The sequence below is a fragment of the Sebastes fasciatus genome, chromosome 1 (genome assembly GCF_043250625.1).
Source record: "Sebastes fasciatus isolate fSebFas1 chromosome 1, fSebFas1.pri, whole genome shotgun sequence".
In the NCBI taxonomy this organism is placed as follows: Eukaryota; Metazoa; Chordata; class Actinopteri; order Perciformes; family Sebastidae; genus Sebastes; species Sebastes fasciatus.
Window position 1 is genome coordinate 29124893 of NC_133795.1, and position 22905 is coordinate 29147797.

At 42.3% G+C, this 22905-nt stretch overlaps 1 protein-coding gene across 2 annotated transcripts; it reads right to left on the bottom strand.

Moving 5' to 3' along the window:
* Nucleotides 1-297: 297 nt before the first annotated feature.
* Nucleotides 298-22165, bottom strand: znfx1 (zinc finger, NFX1-type containing 1). Of its 2 annotated transcripts, none has more exons than XM_074641818.1 (19): nt 22033-22165; nt 19536-19632; nt 18574-19448; nt 17210-17432; nt 16721-17061; nt 16373-16552; nt 15076-15182; nt 13167-13405; nt 12902-13033; nt 12516-12664; nt 10390-10533; nt 10164-10281; nt 8863-9098; nt 7347-7486; nt 6674-6806; nt 5150-5317; nt 3410-3520; nt 3109-3204; nt 298-2875 (listed from the first exon to the last, which is right to left on the bottom strand). In XM_074641818.1, the coding sequence occupies exons 2-19, from the start codon at nt 19579-19581 to the stop codon at nt 422-424; spliced, it is 5892 nt and encodes a 1963-aa protein (XP_074497919.1). In that variant the 5' UTR covers nt 19582-19632; nt 22033-22165; the 3' UTR covers nt 298-421. The 2 variants fall into 2 exon arrangements, with proteins under 2 accessions (XP_074497919.1, XP_074497910.1); XM_074641809.1 differs by having other exon boundaries at nt 8863-9101.
* Between the last annotated feature and the right edge of the window lie 740 nt (nt 22166-22905).

Below are 22905 nucleotides of genomic sequence, written 5' to 3' on the forward strand. Positions count from 1 at the left end.
CAGAGCTTTTAGAAAGGTGCCAAATAAAAGTAGCTTTTCCTAAAAAATGAAATGATGATTGTGAATGAATCAACTTAAAAATCTTGGCAGGTCCAAAATTAATGTTTTGTTCATCTCTGTGGAAGATATCTGACGTTTGGTTCCCACTTAACAAAGCCTGTGAGCCAATAGTGTAACGACGTTGGTATCTCGTGGTGCCTCTGTGTCGTCAGCGATCAAGTTGCCAGTTAGTGTGGAAAAGAAACATACGAGTTTTACACTGGTGTCTCCATCAAGCTGCAGAATGCGTGAATATTAACCATGGCAACAAGTGACAACTGACGTTCACACATATAGCAATCTTAGCCTAATTGTCTGAACATAACATTATAATGCGGCATATTTAAACAAAACCAGCTGGCAGACTTCTCTAAGATGGCTTTCAGAGGTGAAACTGATCAAAGTTTAGAAGGTTGTTGACTTCAGACCAAGCAGAGTGCTGTGCCCCATCCATCTCTGTGGCGACTCGGTTGCCACTTGCCAGAGCGTGACTGGCCCCACCAATGGTAGCCTTACAATCGGGGCAGCGTCGACTCTCCATAGCCCCTCCACACTCTGTTATAACATACACATGGCCATTAGGACATTTGTGCCAGTGCCCAGACGGCATTTGCATAGCCGAGACGATCATCTTTCTCTCCTCCTCATTGATCCCCAAGCCTGTGGTTGGAAGCTTTTTGTCTAGTTCCTTCATGGCTTTTTTCACTCGGTGTTGATCTAGCTCTGTGAATTTGCCACACTTTTCCAAAACCTCTCTCATTGTTTGCACCTCGGATTTAATTTGGTCTCCCTGTCCTCTCGTGTCTGCCGCATGGCATCGGGCGTTGAGTTCAGTCAGGAGGGTGAGTCTCTGTAGCTCTCTCTGCAAATCAAAGACCTGCTGGTCTGTGAATTTTTGTTGCCAGTCATTGAGCCAGCGCACAAACTCCTCGACACACTTTCCAAAGCTCAGGCTTTGCTCGGCTGACATTTTTTCCTTTTGGATCTTCTTCAGCTTTGCGATTCTTATTAGGAAATCCATCTTGTTTTCCAGGATCCACATATCCTTTGATGTGAGGTGTTTTTTTCCCAGTCTGTCATCGATCTTGATATAGTCGTCTTGGTGTTGCAGGTCATAGAGGAGAAAGTTCTCCACCCACTGATTTTGAAGGGCCTTCCTGTGCTCCTCAATATCTGCCTGACATCCATTTATCTTCGTCTTTACCATCTCTATCTCAGAGAGACAGCGGTTGATGTGAGATCCGTATCGTAGATTCTTGCGGATTGGAGTCCGACATCTCGGACATTCCTTCAGTTTTATGGCCACCTGCTCTCCTTCATTTGCCTCCTGGTTGTCATCCATCGTCATTTGTTTGTCCATGCCTGTGGATTCAAAGATGTGTCCACAGTCCTCTAGCTGAATGAAGTGAGCTTCAGGCTCATCCTCAGTGCCGAAGAAGATCTCTGTGACCTCATCGTGATCACAGATGAGGCATTTGCTTGGACATTTGTCTCCGCACAGACCTATGCATGGGTGGCCGCAACCCAGGGTCTTGGCACAGGGCAGGGTGCATGGCAGACGGTCGCATGGCTCATGGCAAAGCTTACTGCAGCTTTGGTGAGGGCACTGCCAAGCGCAGGGCTCAATGCACGGAGCGCAGGGCTGTCCACATGGGTTCATGCACTTGCTGTGCACGCAGCAATTTTCACATGGTCTCGGACAGGGGGGGCAATCGCGAGTGCAAGGCTCCTGGCACGTGTGAGAGCAAATCAGGAGACGCTCACAGCGGTGAGAACATGGGGTATGGAACCGTCCCTGATAACACTTGCCGCAGCTCCCACGACAGGCATGGCCACACATTAGCTGTCCCTTACAAGGGGTCCTACATGCAGGCTCCTCCATTTCGGTTTTGTAAAAGCACGCATCTTGCTGGCTGTGGCCACACTTTAGTTTTAAGGGGACCTTCTCCTTGCACTGACTGGTGCATGGTGATCCACACAATGAATCACATCGATGTCCACAGGGAAGCAGCTTCATGCATGGCTCCCGGCATGCAAAGGCCTCCGGGTCCTGGTGGCAAGGAACCTTCTGTGTGTGTTGACACTTGGGTATGATCTTTTCCACCATCATTTGACATATCTTTGGGCATTCTTGATGGCACAAGAGTTTGCACTTGTGTCCCAGATCACATAAAATCTTCTGGCACTTCTTACGACACAGGTGCTTCTTGTGCTCGGGGTCGTAGGGGTGGCAGACACTTGCGCAAACGTGGCCACAATCCAAACGGAACTCGCAAGGCTTGTTGCAGCCCCCCTCCGGGGCTTGTTTGAAATCGTCGGCGCAAGACGCTTTTATCTCCTGATCTGGATGATTCTGACAGCTCAAGGTCAGAGCATTCCCGACCTGGTTCTTCTCCTTCAAGGTGTGGAAGATGTTGCTCCACAGTTTGACTTGGCCCAGCATTTCCCTATTGCCAATACAGTAGAGACCTTTCTTGGCACGAGACAAGGCTACACAGACGCGATTGGGAATGCTCAAGAAGCCAACTTTACCCTGCGGGTTGCTGCGGACCAGAGACAACAACACAATGTCGTTCTCTTCTCCCTGGTACTTGTCCACTACGTGCACTTTGACCCCATTGAACTGGCTGGCAGGCATAAGGTTGCGCAGGCAATGGAGCTGCCCGGTATAGGTTGTGAGTATGGTTATTTGCTCTGGTTTGTAGTCCTGAAGGATAAGATAGCGGCAAAGAGAGACTACAAACATCGCCTCATGTTTGTTCTGATGGCTTTTCCCATCTCTGATGTTTTCTTCATGGTGGCTGTGCTCCACAAAGAATAAATTGGTAGTAATGCCCTGTAAGACAGCATTTAATAAAACATATGTTATACTTTGATATTTAACTTTTATCATGTTTTTTTTCTGAATCTTGTACACATTGCCCGACTTTGACTCAAAATATATTTAAAAAGTCTAGGAGACTATGCAGATACTTTTTTTTTTATCCATGCAGGCAAGTAAACAGATATTCTCTGCTAAGAAAAACAAGCAGGATGGAGACGCAGCAGGAGAGCAAATAAAACGCGCACCTTGATGTTTTCGTAGTCCAACACAGAGGGATGGTTTTCCAGTTTGTCATAGATGTGTGGGGTCAGAAGACGGGCAATGTCTGGCCTCATACGGTGCTGAAGAAAAAAAAAAAAAACACAAACACAGATAAACACAGGCAATCACGTATAGATACGGAGGCACACATGCACCTACAAACATATACACAAACACCAATTCAAGTATAATGCTTTCAACTTTGTCTTTATCTGAATCATCTAAATATGTCTACACTTTATTGATTGATAGCAATAAGTAATTAATAGATGCAGAAACACAAACCTGGTAGTCGAGTCTGACAAAAGGAAGTCCCATCTTCACCAGCCTCTCAAACATGGACATCTCCAGGTTGAAGTTCTTAGCCAGATCATATACTGTGGCACTGGGGCGCAGCTAAAAGGAAAAAGATACATTTTTATTGTTCAGAAAAAGTTTAAATTAATGGCTTTGTTTATTTTTTTTGGTAAAAACTGAGAACTTGTGGTCTTCTTGTAGCCTAATGGAGGTTTTTTTTGGACTTGAAATACGCTTTTATGATCAATATAGCATTTTAATGCAAGTTTTGTCATCCAGTTGTTGTTCTATCCAGTGGTGATTAAGTTAATTTGGCAGGATTACTGCCTTATAATAGCATATTTAAAGAGCCCTAGATGATAACCATGCAAGTGAAGAATGAAGGGATGACTTCCATAGCCACATGCTAAGGTGATCAGACCATTTTCAGTTATGTAAATGCTGGTTGGGTGCTGGAAACACAGGTGGAAGCAAGCATCTATACAGTAGTAAGCCTACAAGGGATAAACAATACTCTGCTATAGGTTTCTGTTTTAGGGTGACTGGATGGGAATATAGAATGTATGCAAATGCACTCCAACTTTTTGTTCCTGTCCTTTAAGTTTTCCACGGTTTTGTCTGTACAGCATGTGCAAATTTAGCTAGAGGACAGAGTGTGATTGTGCATGTATGTGGGAGGGGTGTGGGGGAGGCAAGACGAATCCTAGTATAAATGTGAAGCATTGTGTTCCACTCGATTCAACACCAAACCTGTGATTAATGAACAGCACAACAATGCCAAAGCTTATTTTACTCGAAAAGTGTGATCCAACCACCTCCATTACATGCACAGATTCAAGTTTGGTTTTCACAATAACAAAGCTCTCAACACTTGTTCATAGAATCAAAACCAAATACTATTAAATGGCTTTAAACATTTTTTTAATCTTGTTTGCTTTGTCTACATGTTTGTTTGTTTTTTTGCCACATCTGTACTAATTTGCACAGTAGTTTAAATTAATAAATCAGACCTACTTTAATATTAATTTATTCATATTGCACATTAAATTTGACCGGCTTGTATAAAACAGTGACGAAAGCCTCAAGCAAAGTGTTAAAAATTACTTCTATATCAATGATAAACATGATGATTTACATGACTGGGTTACAATTAATGCAATTTTCAAGTAAACCTGTATTTTGAAGTCCATTCTTGTATTTGCTAAAGTTTCAGTGCAACTGTAAAGAAGTCAGGTTTGTTTGTATATTCAAATGCATGCATAAATTGATGCATAAACACAGTACAACGAGCAAATATTAGGAAAGGAGCAGACAGAAGTTACACAGCAAGAAGTGACCAGGACAGAATATTGAGAAATGTGTTAGAATTGTGTTTAGTTGTGATCGCAGATTGCTAGACAGGCTGCCGTGGCCATATGTCCTTGGCAGGCCTTGACAAGTTCTTGTAATAGTCTACTGATGTCCAGCATATCACTCCTCACTATTCTCCCTTTTGTAATGGCTGCCTTTTTTTTGCCATTTCCCTCAAGGCAACGTGCACAAACCACACAAATCCCTCATGACAGGTTGTCCTTCAAATTTTCAACAAGGCATGTACGTGTGGTAATTTCAGTCAAGAGGATGATGGCTTAATAAAATACACCAGTGCACAAATTGCCATGCAGAGTTTAATGAGACGACACCAACAGTTTAGGAATCATTGCCCTGTTTGTCTGTGTGGGTTCTTACCTGCTGGTGGTCTCCGATGAGGATGAGGTGTTGGCATGCTTGGCTCAGCGTGGTGATGGTGTGGGCCTCGAGAACCTCTGCAGCCTCCTCCACGATCACCAGACGTGGACGCACTTCCTGCAGAACTTTACGGAACTTGGCTGCCCCTGTTGTCGTCATGCCAATGACCTGATGGAGAGTATATATATGTTTATAAACACACATCTGCTATTTTTATGATTAATTCTAGTACCACAAACAGTTGTATTGCTGCCGGCTCTTAGAATTATAGTATTGATAATTTTAATGCAAGCCTATTTAATAGTGTTATGACTTTTATAGACTACAGTGCCGACTCCCTTACGTGAACCTGTTGTATCGGAGCCCCACGGTTTGTCCTGACGTTAACCTCTTACAACTACAAAATGGATTATTTCACAGGCACAATTCCCTTAAAGGTGCTAAATGCCAGATTGGGGGCTTTTTTTATTGCCTCCGCACGGCTCTCAACATGGTGACAGCTGAGCCGGTAGCTCGCAACTAACGGTGTTAACAGCGCTAACCGTGAAAACTAAGGCAACACTGCTGACAGAGCTGACAGTGTTAACCTGGGGCGTGGGAACTGGAGGTTGGGGGCTACGCTTACGCAATGGCGCCTTCGGTCGGGACGGCATTATCAGCTGTAACCGCCATATGAGCGCAGTGTAGAGCGGCAGCCGTGAGCTAGCCAGCGCGGCATGCTAACGTGCACGGAAAAGCTCAGATTACAACACACACAGAGGGAGAGTGACTTCATTCTCTGCTCAGGTAGACAATACTCCTCTTTACATAACAAATATCGGTTTGCTGTTATATTTATGCTCTGGGTATCATATAGAGCACGTTTTAAATCTACAATAGCTGTATTTCACAGTCCTTCATTTGACATTGTGGGAAATACTCTTATTCACTTTCTTGCTGAGAGTTAGATGAGAAGATTGGTTCCCATTACTACCAATTGGTTAGCTCTGTCAGCAATGTTGTCTGTACAATAAATAGGAACTAGCTAGCCCGCCTTGTCCAAAGGTAACAAAATCCTAAAGCTTAATTAACACATTACATGTTGTTTGTTTAATCAGCACAAAAACCCAAATGTAAAAGTGACAGGTTGCAGTTTTATGGGGGGCGGGGGGGGGGGTTCTGTGCCGGACTATTTCTTGGCCGGGTGCAGTAACTTCCTGGAGTCTCTGCTGATTGCCTGGCAACCTCACTGTGATCCACGAAAAGTTTTTGCTACTTTCTACTAGTTCCGAGTCACAGTGTTACGTTATTTCAGTATCATCGGGTTTGGACTTCTTAATGTCATGATATTGAATGGAAGTAAAGCAATATGCTTCATTATCCTCTCCAAACATGAAGCTGTAGGCTACATAATGCAGATAACATATGAATTCAACAAGTGTTTTACTTAACTTAGTGTGAAATTGTGTTGAAGTTTTGACTAAACAAATATCTACAGTTGGATCATTAATAAAAATGACATCAATTACTGCATATATACCGTACCGTGGCGTCTTTGAGGAGACAGAGGTTCTCATGGCGTTTCACATCGGCCAATCTGTCCACTGTGTCCTGATAGGCCTGTTCAGACTCGAGCACTTTGGCGCAAAGTTCTGCTCTGTAGCGTGCCACCCACAACCTGCAGACACAAATTAATAATAGTAAAAACACTGTGACAACTGGCTCAATTACCTGGAAATAGGAAGGCTCATTATTTGCTCTGCATCTAGAAGTATACTCAGAGCCGGGGTAAAATACATATGATGCCGTTGTACTTGATACAACTGTAAGTGTTAAACAATTACAGCGAGACATACCATATCTGTCTCGGAAGGAAATTGCCCTATTTGTTAGTTTTAAATGATAATTACGACTATGTAAACAAGAGTCTTTTTCAGTCCTGTTACGTAGTTATGGCTCGGCTCTCTGAGGTGAGAAGATCCTCTGGGAGATGTTTTCCTGGTGATTAGTGGATTTAATTATACACACTGGGAATAGACTACTTCTACCAGACTGAGGTTGCTTGGGGGATGAGAGTGGCGAGGGAGAGAGAGAGAGAGGAAGAAGAATGATGAAGGAGGATAGAAATGTAGGAAAGGTACTAGTAGATGTGGTGGAAAGTTGAGAAAGAGGCACATTGTTAGTGAACAAAGGAAAGAAAAGTGAAACGCAGACCTACCGATAGAGTCTCCATCTGTCTGGCTGTCTCAGGGTCCAAATATCCAAGACAACAGCTTCCTGTTCTTCAGTCATGGCCGTGCTCTTTGCCAGCTCTTTCCTGATTTTGTGCTTCATCTGTTTCTTCTGGTGCCGTTGAAACTGTACAGATCAGAACAACTTTGAACTACAGACATTCATTAACTATTTTAAATCCTTTTGTTATTATTTAATTAAAATATAATGTTGCACTCTCAAAAAAAATCTTAATGAACATTAAAAGGGGTAAGCTGTAGTTTAATGGAGGGCGAAGTATGACGAGGCGACAGCGTGACACAAATAGTGCAGAATAGTGACTTCTGTGACAAAGAGACTTCTGACTGGTACTCTAAAAAGAAGCAGCACCACATCGGTACTAGCATCTCTGCATTGGCTACCTGTCAAATACAGGATTGATTTTAAGGTTACTTTGTTTTTGTCTCTGAGAGCCAACTGTCAATCACTCGCGCACTTCGATCAAACGGTCAAACTAGGCAGCGCTGATCAAATATGAATCAATATTCTGTTACTGTGATGCCTATTTCCCCACAACACTCAGAACACTTGAATTACAATATGCTGAAATGTTATTATGGAGTTTTTGCCCAATGATGCTAAAATTGCAACAAGAAGCTTTAATGTTTTAACGTAAAATGTAAATCAGCTTTTGTTGTCACACAGTACAAGGCACAGCACACAGTTGTATTTACGATCTGCATTTAACCCATTATAGTATTAGCAGCAGTGGGCAGCTACTTTATAGCGCCCGCGGAGCAGTTTGGGGGTCTGGTGCCTTGCTCAAGGGCACTTTGGCAGTGCCCAGGAGGTGAACTGGCACCTCTCCAGCTGCCAGTCCACAGTCCGTACTTGGTCCGTGCGACCCTCCGGTTGGCTGAACTCCTGCCGTGCCCCATGTTTTAGTATTTTATAAACTTTTATTTCTTTAAATTGCTCTTTGTTTGATTCTGTTTTAGATTTGTGCACATATTATAATATTTTCATGTATTTTTCCATTTTAACCTATTGTTGTTTTGTTGCATTTGTTGATGATATTTTACTCGCTGTTCACTTCAACTTGTGCAGCATGTTGGTCAATTCCAGTGTAAACGTGCTTTACAAATAAACTTGACATAGAAGTAGTGTATATTTAGCTGTGTTGTGGGGAAACAGTTTGGAACACAGTAAAGATATGGATCAGTGGCGGAGAAATGCATTCAGCACATTTTTTAGACCTCAAAGACTCACATACATTTTTATAACAAATAGTTCATTTAAAACCTTTAAGTACAGTGCAGCACCAGTGAAGATATGGTTCAATTGCACAGCTCTTAGATAGACTACAAGCATGTAAATACATCTACTTCTTTCAAACCAGTCTGCTCTAAATAATAGCATTCTCATTCAATTTGTCTGATTAAATAGGGTTTGCAAAAATGTTAAACTTGTGAAATGTTAAACTCGTTACAATCTCCACATGAAAAATCGCCTCTTAAATTTACCTCCCATCCTGCTTCGCTCTGCTCAGCCTGTATGTCAACTGTATCCAGGTTCATAGCCAGCATCACTTCCTCCAGTTCTCTGACAGCCTCTTCCATTTCTTCGTTCTTTCTGCCATCTCGACCACCTTTGGGACCAATGTTGTCTTCAACAAACCGCTCCGCGTGGATCAGATCTGCCTCCTCTGCGATATCAATGAGGTCGTCCTCATCATCCTCCTCCATTGCTTCCTCTGCTGCTGCTGCTATATCCAACACGAGAATGATTTCATTCACCAGATCAATAACTGTGCAGAATTTTAGTTTTCATTAACTTATAAAGTTGCATGGAGCCTAATAAGACACAAGAAAAAGGAAAGGTCCTAAAATAGAGAAAGATAGCATGGGAAGTGAGAGAGGGGACAGACAGTATCATGATAAATGGTAGAGGTTCATGGTTTATATAAACTTCAGTTACTGAAATGGTCCATCTGAAGCGGGAGCTGGATTATCTATTGTTGTTTAGCTACAAAATCCAACTGCAGCTGTTTAGGGTTTCGAATTTGATGGTCATTTTGCAATTTTTTTGAGCGTTTAAGTGTTAATTTCAGCTTGTTTTGAGACTGCTGACATGGAGCTGCAAGGACTACCTGGCTGAGTGGCTGCTGTTTATACAAAACGCTGTGGACTGGGATTGAAAATATAATGATAGTTAACCTAAGCAGTTACTTTATGACTTAAAAAAAGACAGATCTTAGATGTCCGGCGCCATAGACTGTCGCCCATTGGTCTGTGGTTTGAGGTTATTTCAAATTCACAGTTCAGTTGAATTATTATAAATGAAATCGACTTGTAATGCTTTCTCAATCATTTATATCAATCTGTAATGATGGAGTGCAAGCAAAAGGTAAGGACAGTGTGTCCGCTGATTGACAATCCCTTTGACGTCATTACTTCTTTAATAATAATATAATGCTTTTACCTTGTCAATAACATTTTCAATGCATCCCAACAATAGCAAGGTGACAACAGCTACACAAAAACCACACTGGATATCCTGTTGTCACTAAGGTAATATGTGGAGAGTTGCGATGCAAATTTATCTATGAAAATGAGAGCAGTGCTAAACTGGTTTTTACTTGTTTTGCTTGGAAAATGTAAAGGCCTCTGTGGAGGGAATCTTGTGCTCTTACCATGATCCATTCACACCAACACAGTTATTGCTCTGAGGTGCTGTTTACAAACTATCAGTGAAAAGAAGCCAATTATCACGTCCTCTTACACTGTTGCAGTGAGAGCATCACTTCCATTGAAAGCCACCTTACCTCCATTTCCATTTGCATCCTCTGTCTCCCTCTGCAGGAAGACGGTGGAACCCAAACCCAACCACTCCATCATCAGACTGGTCTTCTTCACACCCCAGGTCGCAAAACCATCCTGCATCTACAAACCATTTCACAAACAGGAACGGATGAGTTTGCGCTGTCTTCATCTATTCTGTCTCGCTCAGTTTACACAAATGCATACAATGTTTATAGTTTATTCCCTTACAGGTGGTTGATGCAGACCGTCCCAGTGTATGTGGGAGATGAACCTGCGTAAGAAGGTTTCACGCAGGACGCCCTTCAGAGAACACTCCAGCTTTACAGTCTCATTCTGGATCCCGCGCTCCTCTGCACACAGCTGCTTGAAAATCTGTTAAACAGGTTATGAATACAGTGATTAGGTGGCGACACACATATACTAATTGACACACATATACTAATTGACACACATATACTAATTGCTACATGTATATAAGGCCTTTCTCAATCCACCCCCTTCACCCTCTCCCTACCTACTTCCACTCCGTTTGCGTGTTCGTGTGGAGGGTCCGCCATATACAGTATAAGTGCCAAACCAATTAGTGCGGAGTGGAAGTGGGTTATAAAACCCTCCAACAACAAAGCCTGCAGCGATGCCGACTTACTGGTCACGTGCAACGGCGTTTTGTGTTCATCATGGAACACGCTCCGTACAAATGTAAGTTCCGCGCGACTACCTGTACAAACATGAACTGCTCAAACTAAGATATACATTTAATATTGTCATACAGACATTAACAACTTCAAGGTTACATTGTATTTAGGATCAAATATACCTTTGTCTAGTCTAGAAAACGGTAGACGTGTTCATTTGATTGTGAAGTGTTGTGTATTTACATCTACAGGGACTGTTGCAAAAACCAAGCAGCTGGTAAACATCAGAGTTAAAAACGATAAGATGTTTACAACAAAAGAAAAGAAATGCTACCACAGAAGCATGGGAGTAAGTTTAATTTTAAGTTTCTTTGTCTATTGCATATTGTCGATCGGCTCGGAAGTCCATCCTGACCGATCTCAAATCTTAAATATTAAACATGTTTAATATTTACGGATATCCGTATTTGATCGGATATCCCGTTGTATGTGTGTGGAGAACCCCGAGGACAGCCAATGACACAGTCACATGGGAAAGAACGATAGCCAATTGAGAACCAATCTGACTGAAGCAGAAGGACAACCGCCGCCGTCATGGTGGCCGTGGCTAATGCATGAGCTACTGCCTGTTGCCCGACATGTTTGTTTTTACACTAAAGTCACGTTTGATCACGAGAGATGTCGCGAGAGTTCAGTTTTTTTTAGTCGGGACTCTTGTTGTTCATGATTGGAATCTGTTAGTGTGTGTTGTGCTGTTTTGGTCAAATCGTAGCTCGCCACACACTACAGGAACAGAACTGTTAAATTTAACATAACATGTCGTTATGTGTGGGCTCTCTCACATTTTGAAAATCTGTTAAGATTTGACATTTTTTTAAGTGTGGGCCAGCCTTAACAGTGATGTTTAACTCCTGGCTAAGACAAAAAAAGGGCAAAGAGCTGGATGGGCGTTGGAGCTGAGTCGGGCCGGGGTGACGCAGCAGAGCAGACAGCTAACAGCTAGCGACCTGGTACGGCATCCACCTGTCACTCAAAGCGGCCACGCCCTTAATTAAGCCTTACTTTAAGCCTTAATATAATTTAAACGGGTGAGTTATATAAAAATTCTTCCCCCCAGTACAGTTGTCATGATTAGCTGTAGAGACCAAAACCTTGTTTTTGTACCAGGCTGTAAACATGTTTATTTCTGCTGTAAAGTTTGTCATTTTAACATGGGGGTCTATGGGGACTGACTCGCTTTTGGAGGAACTGCAGTTTGTGGCATTTCCTTATTGGCTTCATTTTTCTCAGCACCAGAGGTTGCTGCTTGGCCGTATTGCACACGGTTTGTGGGTGTCTTTTTGTTCTCTCTCCCCCCTCTCTCTCTTTTCCTCCCCTCTACCCACCTTCTTCTACAGGAGTGGAGCACCTGAAATCAATGACTCATCAGAGAGAAGGAAAAGGACCGGAGGAGCAGTGTCCTTCAGAGACACACAGGCTGGCCAGCCGGCAGCACAGTTTTTAGGGACTTCTTTCTCTTTTGAGAACATGAAAAACTAAAAAAAAAGACTTTTTTTTATAGAATATAAAGTGCTAAATCATTAGGAATTATTTAAACTTATATCCTTTCATATATTCTCAACACGTTGCTATGCATGAGAGAAATAAAGTGTGGAGCAACTTGAAACATCAAGCTAAGTTGGAAGAGTCACTGTAGGTCAGGCAGCATGAGGAGCTCACCTCATTAAATGCAAGACGCAGGTGAGACGGCAGCGAACTTCTGAAGTCGCGTGAGCGGGTCAGCTCCCTTAGATTGAAACGCTTCAGGATTTCACTGTTGCTGCGGCCTCCCACTCTCACTATTCCATCTGGCAGAAATGTGTGAATACCTTAAATGCAGAGGCAAAACAGAAAGCTTATTTGTCTTACATCGCTCATTCAAGGTCACAGTTTGCAAAGAAAAATAATCAAATAAAACTTGAAGGTGGCCCATTAGCAAAAGTTTCTGCATATATACAAATATACTTCTAAAGAAAAAAAAGATATTCCCCCTTTTGTTGATAAGAGGCTGTGTTTTTAAATCCCAAACCACTCTGATATTCAATATTATTGGCATCAATACTTACCCTCAAGAAACTGATCCAGGGCATGGTTAGTGTAACACACTACCAACATCGGAGACTTATCACCTCCACCTCTCCAAAGGTTCTGATTGGTCAACAAAGCCTGGGCAATCTTAAGGCCACAGTAGGTTTTTCCTGAAAAAAAGGAAAGATACCTGATTTTAATGTGTTTGTTTTTTGACATTTTACAAATGTGTGAAATACATCTTTTTCCATTCACATATCAATGAAGTCATCCTTCCAACAAATGGGCTTTTCAGTATCTCACCAGTGCCAGGAGGTCCCTGTATGATGGTCAGCTCCTTTGTGATGGCCAGCTTGAAGGCTTTCATCTGAGACTCATCCAGGCCCAGCGTTTCCATTCCCGGCCAGTCCTGTGCCCTCAGGGTGTGAAATGGCCGTATTTTGCCCTTATGATTAGGGTCAGCCACAGACGACAGGTTATACATATCATCTCTTCGCAGATAAGCTGGGGGTTGCACATCTGGGCTGCACTCCACAATGTACCTGCACACATCATGGATAGGATTACATCTTTTAGCGTCTACTATCTGTGTAAAAGGAGAATGTAGAGACTTGTCATTAATAGATTCTTGTTAATATGTTCTTTCGCCAAAGAACAATTAAAAACGTACAGTAAAATCCACTGCAATAAAAATTTTCAAACTCAACACGTTTTTATCGTTAAAGGAACGGTGTGTAACATTTCGGGGGTCTTTAGTAGAAATGGAATATAATATTCAGAAATATGTTTTCATTAGTGTATAATCACCTGAAACTAAGAATCGCTCACGTTACCGCAATCTTGGAAATGGAGGAGTGAGCGGAGGGCTACTCGGTTGGTTGCAATCTGCAACCACACCTCTAGATGCCACCAAATCCTACCCAATGGACCTTTAAAGTGAGCCTATGCAACTCTTGCTGAACAAATTCCCCCACCCTGCATGTTAGGAACTAAACAGTCTTGGTGAGGTGTTGAATCACCTTATTTTGGAGGCTGTAGTTTGTGGTCCTACACAGTTATACTGGGAAATGTTTTTGAATATATATAATATATGTGATTATCATAAAGTGGGCATATCTGTAAAGGGGAGACTTGTGGGTACCCATAGAACCCATTTTCATCCACATATCTTGAGGTAAGAGGTCAAGGAACCCCTTTGAAAATGTGCGAGGCCAGTTTTTCCTCGCCAAAATGTAATGTGACTTTGTAGCGTGATTTAGCATTCTTCCCGACACGCTAAAATGACAATGGTTAGCACCAATGGATTCCTTAGGTTTTCAAGATATGTCATATGATACCAGTATCTTCACTTTACTTTTTACTGCTTTAAAACTGAGCCCGCTACAACCTCTGGTGAAAAATGTACAAAAATATTTACAATAGTTAGAGGGCCAGAGGGGGGGTCCGGGCTTAATATTACAGCGGCACTGCCCCCCTCCCATAGAATGTAATTAGATTGTGTGGATCCAGTAGTAGATGTGAAATGTATCTGCTCCATAGGTATTTGGAGCAGGTGGCTAGGCATTACACATTGCACCTCTTAAATACAAGCTCAAAAGCAGCTTGTTTTTAGTTTTGATGGGTGAAGGACAACAGTGGGTGATCTGGAGAATTGATCTCCAAATGACCCCATCTGAAGTAGGGGGTGTCTGAGGATTCACCAGGAAACGATCCGATGAAAAGATGGTTGTCTGGGAAAGAGCCAACTAGGCTACACTGTTTGCACCACAACACTGACAGAAATTAGAATCTAACACTAAGCAAAAATGATAGAAAAGAGAACCGTTTTTAATATATATAGATATTATGTTACTGATAACTCCCATGGTGCACTTCTGAAGGAAAAACTTTTTAAAGTAGTTTCAGGTCGTCACAAGAGAAAGATGGCCAACAAAGCGTATCATAGGATACATTACTTTGTGGTATCTATGAAGGGCGCTGGGAGTGCAGACAATAACTGAACTTTTGAACTCATCCATGCGTGATAGCTTTTTGGCAATACTCATGACAATTAAAACCGTGATTGCTGAACTTGCCTTGTACCATGTCTCCCCCGCTGCCCCTTTGAAAATCAAAATTTGTTTTGGAAGTGCTGTGGGATTAAATAAAAACTATGACCCGGACGGTAAAATGTGAAACTCCTCCACAGCACACAAACACACACTCGTCCTACCTCTGAAAGGGCAGTTCGTCCTCCACCTGCTCCTGTAGGCCCTCTAGAACATACCGATAGGCCTCAAAGTAGGCAGTGGTCTCAGCCATCAGGAACGATTGACCTTTCTGTGAGATAAAAATAAGTTTAGTTCTTTCTTTCTTTTTCTTTCCCCCACCCTGCATGTTAGGAACTAAACAGCCTCGTCGAGGTGTTGATTCACCTTATTTTGGAGGCTGTAGTTTGATGTGTTATATGGTTATACCGGAAGGTGTTTTTAAAATTCTGTCCACCCCATTTATATCTGTGAAGGCTGGATTAAATATTAGAAATACCTCTCATTATTTTAGCAAAATATACCTAATGAACTGGCAACTTGCATGGCAGCCTCTGCCATCAGTGTATGAATGCTGACATGTAATGTAAAGCGCGTTGTCCATTTACCATTTACCATAACTCAATGTACATTTCCAGTTATAGCTTTTGTAGATTAAACCTGCAGTAGGCAGAATATTTTGGCCATTATTGGGCAAAAATCCCTTAATAACTTTGACTTCTGCACCTCCTCATGGCTGTTTTCAGGATTTAAAAAAAACTAGCCTGTGACGGGAGACTTTGGCCAATCACAGGTCATTTCAGAGAGAGAGCGTTCCTATTGGCTGTTCATTCAACGGAGGAAGCTGTAAATCACTTGCAAACTCCAATCAAACGGTAAAACTAAGCAGCACTGATCAAATATGAATCAATATTCTGTTACTGTAATGCCCATTTTCTCGCCTCAAATGTTTTCAGAAACATCTTGTAGTGTACAGTTTAGCTGTAAAATGAGAACGTGTGCTCCGGCTGGTGGGCGGTGCTTGGTATTTCCTCAACCGATCTCAACATGGCTGTCAGGTCACAAACTTTCTCATTTTATAGCTAAACAGTACACTACAAGATGTTTCTGAAAACATTTTATAAGACAAATAGGCATTAGAGTAACAGAATATTGATTCATTTTTGATCAGCGCTGCCTAGTTTGACCGTTCGATCGGAGTTCGCGAGTGATTGACAGCTGCTCAGAAACGGCGAGGCTCCAGCTCGGCTCTGATTGGTTGTTTTCCTCCAGTCTGGCCATTAGGAGCACCAGAGGACACAGAGGCCCAGGATTTTTTTTTCAGATTACCTGTCTCATGCACTACTGTCAGGATATGATGACAGTTTTATAAAAATAACTTGTTTTAATCATATTTGATTCAATCTGCCTGCTGCTGTTTTAAGTGGCTGGAATTAGACCATAACATCACATGCTTTCTGCCTATACAATTTTACTGCCCACCTCCATTGTGGCCAACTTGAGTCTGCTTTCTTCAGTAAAGGCAATCTGGACCAGTCCCTTCTTCAGGTCTTTGGCATCCCGATCCGACACCGTGGCATACAAGAAGTTCTCAAAATTATCACAAGACAGGCAGACCAGGGACCCATAGATCAGCCTCTTGGAGTTCTCCCACTGCACAAACTGTCGGATAGATGGAGGAAGGATTTGTAATATACATGTTAATATTTCTATTTTCCATTCAATTGGCAAAATACCATTGTATCTCTTAAAGACTGTGCTTGATTGTATTAGTCAGATGTCATATAGACACTAAAAGTAACAAATATCAAAATCCACCCAGAGACTAACCTTAAGTGGCTCAATGTTAAACTGGACTTTGTAGGCAAGGCCAGTCGAGGTGCACATGGGCACCACCAGTTTTGTGTCAAAATACACTCTGATGTCATCCAACTGCTTCGCAAGGCGATGATCCTTGTCCATTTGGTTCCGAAGCAATTGCTGGATCCCCTCACGGAGGGGCCGCACAAAGTCCTCTCTCAGCAGCCGGAAGTGTGTGTCAAGGTAGATGTGGGTGCTTGTGTAGCGCCGAGACGTGAGGTTGGGTCGAAGGAAGGGCCTCTGTTGCTGATGGAACTCCTCACTAGTGGGGTAGATGGGTATGGTCCTGAAATCTTGCTGATCTTCTTCACCTGGGTTAGACATAGTGGGAGTTTCAGTTACTCTATGAAATTGTGGCAATTATCAAAACGTCCCACAATATTGTATGCAGTGTTGGCTTAAAGGCAGGGTGTCAAAATGTTAAAGATATCTACAAAAGGCCCTTAGTTGGGTTATCACCTCCAGTGCGTAGGAGGGCGTAAGCGTCCTTGTCTGAGCGCAGGGTACCCTCCTTGGATTTCTCCTGGAGGTGGTTGATCAGGTCCTGAATACTCTGCGCACTCTCCTCCGTTTGAGGCTGGATGTCCACTCCTGATGCCCTCAGGCTGTTGATGGAGGCTTGGATCACCATCAGGAGCAAACTCACAGTCCGGACCGAGCTAGCAGGGAAGGTGCTGAGGACCTAATGTGCATACAGTATATTGAGGATAGTTAGTTAAAACAGTGGTTCTCAACCTTGTCCAGGCACGACTCCCCCATCCGACTTAAACAGTGGTTTCTACGCGCCTCCCCCTGCTGATCTTTAGTGATTATAGTGACTGTTCTGATTAATAAATAGGCTAAAGAAATAATGCTTTTTTGTGATGACAATTTTGTTTAGTTTGAACTAGAGCTGTCAAAGTTAACGCTATAGTAATGCAACGCGTTAATGCAACTTGCGATTTTTAGGTTGTAGCGGGCTCAGTTTTAAAAGGTAGAGTGAAGATACTCATATCATCATATCAAACTAGAAAACCTAAGGAACCCATTGGTAAATGTCCTACTAGCTTGTCACGAAGGAGGTTAAATAACACTCCTAACTTGCGCTAAATTTCGGCAAGGAAAAACTGGCATGGCCATTTTCAAAGCGGTCGCTTGACCTCTGGCCTCAAGATGTGTGAATGAAAATGGGTTCTATGGGTACCCACGAGTCTCTCCTTTACAGATATGCCCACTTTATGATAATCACATGCAGTTTGGGGCAAGTCATAGTCAAGGCAGCACACTGACACACTGACAGCTGTTGCTACCTGTCGGGCTTGCCGTGTTATAATTTGAGCATTTTTATTTATACTAAATGGACAATTCTTGTCATTGTTTTGTGTTGTGAATTGAATTGATTTCCAATAATAAATACACACTGTGTCTCACAAACACATTCAAAGACAAATTATATCACTGGTACAAACGATGTCATGTAAAATCCATTCCCCAGTCTAAAATATGTTATTTTATTTTTAAAATGTTATTTATTTTTTTCTCCACAATCATCTGGCGATCCCCAGAAATGATCTTGCGACCCCGTTTGGGGTCCCGACCTCCAGGTTGAGAACCACTGACTTAAAGTATATTCAACTATGAAGAATTGTCAACAGAAAGAAACACAATCAGGCTAAAATAATACGGAACGCAACATTTTCTGTAAAAGTTTGAACATTGTTGCTTGGACTTGGACCCCTTAATTATTTTAGTGCACACTCACGGTGTTATTTTTCACATATTGCTTAATTCATCGCTCAGCTGAATATACTAACTGATGTTTTTTTTCCATTCACGCTGTTTACCTCTGACAGAATAGCCAGGATGTTGTCCAGATGCTGTGGGTATTGTGCCGTACGGAGGGGGTTGGACTCCGTCCCCATGCCCATCAGATAGTGGGGCAGGACGGTGCGGAAGAACCCTGAATCTTTTAGGATGTTAGCAATGTGCTGCAGGGTGCTTCTGTCGGTCCGTGCTTGGAAGGCTTTACTCAGCACCAGGCAGAGGAGTTCAACCATGTCCTGCCTCATTGTGGTTGCGCTCAGGACCTCTTTCAGGGCAGGTTTAGCGGACAGGGTGATGGCCACTGCAGATGGATCTTTTTCAGAGAGTTCTTGCAGTGTTTTAAAACCCAGTCCATTACCACGTGGTGCCCCAGCAGATTGTGATCTACCTCCATTCCTCTCTCCCCCTCTTCCTCCTGTTCTATCCACACTATGTCCTCCTCTCCTTTCACCCGCATCTGCCATCCGACCTCTAGCTTCTTCTCCGTCAGTTGCACCTTGCGCTTCATTTCCACCTCCCCCCCTCCCTCCCCAATTCGGTCTGGTTCCTCCTCCACCTCTTCTGCCCCATCTCCCTGCCTCTGCTCCTCTTCCTCTCCATCCTCCTCTTCCTGCATCTGCTCCTCTTCCTCTGCCTCTCCACCCTTCACGTCCTCCTCTCCCATATGTCTCCTCCCTGCCTTCTCTTCTTGCACCTCTTTCACCCCATCCTCCTAGCACTGCTCCTCCTCCTCCTCTTCCTCTGCCTCTCCCATGCATCCCTACACCTCCTCCTCCTCCTCCTCCTTCATCTGTCTCCTCCCTTTCAGCTGGAATACTCCCACGGCTTGGTGTTTGTCTTCTTCTACTTCTCCTTCTGCCTCCAGTAGCATTTTCATTTGTGTCAGAATCAGAACCTGGGGTAAAAATTCAATTAAAATTAACACCTAGTTTGCTGGATTTGTACTCAGGGTTTTGCTTGATTGCCTCTACTGTATATTTACCATGGTTAGGTCGTCCTCTCTCCGTTATTAACGTAGGTCTTTCCATGGTCTTGCATGTGCTCGTTGCTGAAATTTAGGTTGGCAACACTGATGATATCTGAAATGAAAGGGAAAACAACAGATTTAAGGATGATCACACAAGAATTTGAAGGATGCGTTATGTATGTATAAGCAGTGGTGGAAGAAGTATTCAGATATTTACTTAAGTTAAAGTACATACGTACAGTATTAGCTCAATTCATATCAATACGTCATAATTATCAGCCGCGACAGCACTGGTATCGTTTCCACCTCGTGAGTTTGTGTGTGAGTCATTATGGCAAAATATGGTCTGGAGACGCCTACTGTAGCGGGAACTACCACAGAAATGGTTTTGAGTACTTTGACAGATGTTTATTTATTTTTTGCCAGATATTTAATTTTAGTTTTATTAGTTGATTTATATTTTTGTCTTAAAGCTGCAGTGGGTAGAAATGGAGCAAATATGAAAAAAGTTATTTTTATAAAACTGTCACTATATCCTGACAGTAGTGCATGAGACAGGTAATCTGAAAAAAAATGATGTGCCTCTGTGTCCTCCAGTGCTCCTAATGGCATCTGTAAGATTTCACAGACTGGAGGAAAACAACCAATCAGAGCCGAGCTGGAGCCTGCCGTCTCTGAGCAGCTGTCAATCACTCGCGAACTCCAATCAAACGGTCGAACTAGGCAGCGCTGATCAAATATGGATCAATATTCTGTTACTGTAATGCCTATTTCTCGCCTCAATTGTTTTCAGAAACATCTTGTAGTGTACTGTTTAGCTGTAAAATTAGAAAATTTGTGACCCCGCAGCCATGTTGAGATCAATTGAGGAAATACCAAGCACCGCCCACCAGCCGGAGCACAGCCAATAGGGAACGCTCTCTCTCTGAAATGACCTGTGATTGGTCAAAGTCTTCCGTTACGGGCTCTCAGAAGACTTGAATTACAATATGCTGAAAGGTTATTATGGTTTTTTTTGCCCAATGATGCCAAAAACATTCTGCCTACTGAAGCTTTAATAATCGAAATCTGAATAGTAACTAATGCTGTCATATAAATGTAGTGGAGTACACCAGTGTATCAACTTTCTTCATTTATTAGAAAAAGTTCTCTTTTGATGATCTGTTATTTCACCCATTAACTTTTATTAAGAATAAAGTTAAAGTCAGAGAGAGAAGGAGGGTTTGTCTTTTACACCTTTTATATAATTTATCCTCATTTCCATTCAGTCACATGTGAAGCTGATAATTCCTGAGCGTCGGGTTTGATATGAGTTACATCATTTAAATATTCCCTGAAACATTCAGCCTAATAAATAATTTCCAGTGTCAGAATATCAATAACTACAGACGCTAACAATGAATAAATAATATAAAGATATTGTGCCAGTAGAGATGGTTCCTGGTCCTCTAAGTAGGACTCAGCCCACAGTATAAACACAGACTGCAGCTGTTATTCATGTGCAGGTGTTTGTTAAACAGGTAACAGGCTACAGAGAGAAAACACTGCTGCTTGGATAACTCTGTTTCTTTATTAGTATTAGATCAGTTCAAACACAAACTCCATCAAAAGTCTCTATAGCTGTTAAAACCTATTGACAGCTGGTCCAGCTGTGATCAGCTGCAGCTGTCATCAGAAACGGAAGCGACGCTTCAGAGGAAACGACGTCTCATGTCTCAAAAAACATATTTCCTCTCTTCCTCTCTCCTCGAGTCCTTTCCTCGCCTCCTCCACTCGCATCTCCTATGCGCGGAACTAAGATGCGAGGAGAGGAGTCGAGGAGGGGAATCGAGCCGTATAAAATGGGAAACCGAAAAGGCCCACTGAGTCAGATAAGAAGAGATGATGTCAGTGTTTACAGCTTCTGAGGAAATGGAAAGCAACCATTGTGTGTGTGCTTGCCTAGGTCTCTTCATTCTCAAGAGAAACATGTTATTTTGTGTGATATAGACTTGAATTGTAATTATGTGACATGTTTAATTCGAAAGCATCTTTTTATTCCAATAACCTACTTTATTTCAGAGTGGACTTTGCTTACATCATTACAATGACAAAGCAGGAAGTCGCCCTCTGCTGGCTGCAGCAGGCTATAGGACTCACATAGGTTTCTGTTCTCCGGAAACGGGATGAGAGCTTTTAACAGCATAACATGTCTTTATCACGGATGTACTGAAACACCCCTAAGGCGTTATAAGTATGCCTACCACACCCAACAACAAGCTAGTACATGTGCAACACCTTTTATTTTGTTTTATCTCATTTTCTCATATTGGAAACTTGGCAATAATTCTCTGCATTTCTTTTACTGACTGACTAATTATTAGTCAGGATGTGTATTTATTATTCTCAGTCTATTCTCAGTCAGCTTTATTCATATTTCCTAATATATTATTTACCCAGCATGCCCTTGGCAACACAACACAACACAACACAACACAACACAACAAATGAAAAAGAGAGAGAGAGAACTTACCAGAATGAAATATCCACTTGGCATTAATATGTCCACCTACATGAAGCTAGCAGGCCATTAGCTAGCATTACAGCACATATAAAGCCTTCTCTCAGTCAGCCGGTAGTCTGTCTCTGTGTCTCTCTGTCTCCACTGTGGCTGCTGCTCTCACTGCTGCTGCTCAGTTCAGAGGAAGCTGCTATTTATACTCTGTCATTTTCGTTTTCGTTTTCGTTTCATCAGAACAGACCGACCACACCTGCTGAATGAGCGACAGGAAGAGCACGTGTGTAACATCTACGTACACATGAGCCCGACTATACAGTGCTGTTTGTTTAGTATCATCAGGCTGCAGGTTTTATTTATGGTTATAGCTAGTGGTGGTATTCTGGTGAAAATCCTACTACAGGGGGGAAATACCCCATTATAAGAAGTATGGATCAGCAAGACATTTGAAGACAGCAAAATGGCTTATATAATACGAGGAAACGACTTTTGTTTTTTTCTCAAGATAAATGAACTCCATTGAATAACTCATGATTTCCAGTAGCAGGGCCGGTTCTAGCCCTTTTGGTGCCCTAGGCCAAATTCAGATTTGGAGCCCCCCACCTCCTACCTCCCACCACACATCAGAAATCACAATGGTTTTAAAGGTCCCATATTATAAAAAAGTGATTTTTTTTCATGTTTTTTTTAAATTATTATTATAAAGCAGGTTTAAGTCCTATATAAATACTGTGGAAGTATCGAAACACTCAATCCACAGGGAAATACACACAGCCCGTATTCAGAAACTTTGCATTTGAAACAAGCTGTCAGGATTTCTGCCCATTTGTGATGTCATTGTAAACATGTTCAAGTACAAACGCAAAATACAAGTATGAAACCTGAAAA

Coding starts and splice junctions, on each gene's coding strand:
- znfx1 (XM_074641809.1), bottom strand. CDS start 19,581: ATGGAAAGACCTACGTTAATAACGGAGAGAGGACGACCTAACCATG. Junction 19,449..19,535: donor GAGAGGACGACCTAACCATG/GTAAATATACAG, acceptor TTTTTACCCCAG/GTTCTGATTCTGACACAAAT. Junction 10,534..12,515: donor TGCGTCTTGCATTTAATGAG/GTGAGCTCCTCA, acceptor CCTGTTTAACAG/ATTTTCAAGCAGCTGTGTGC.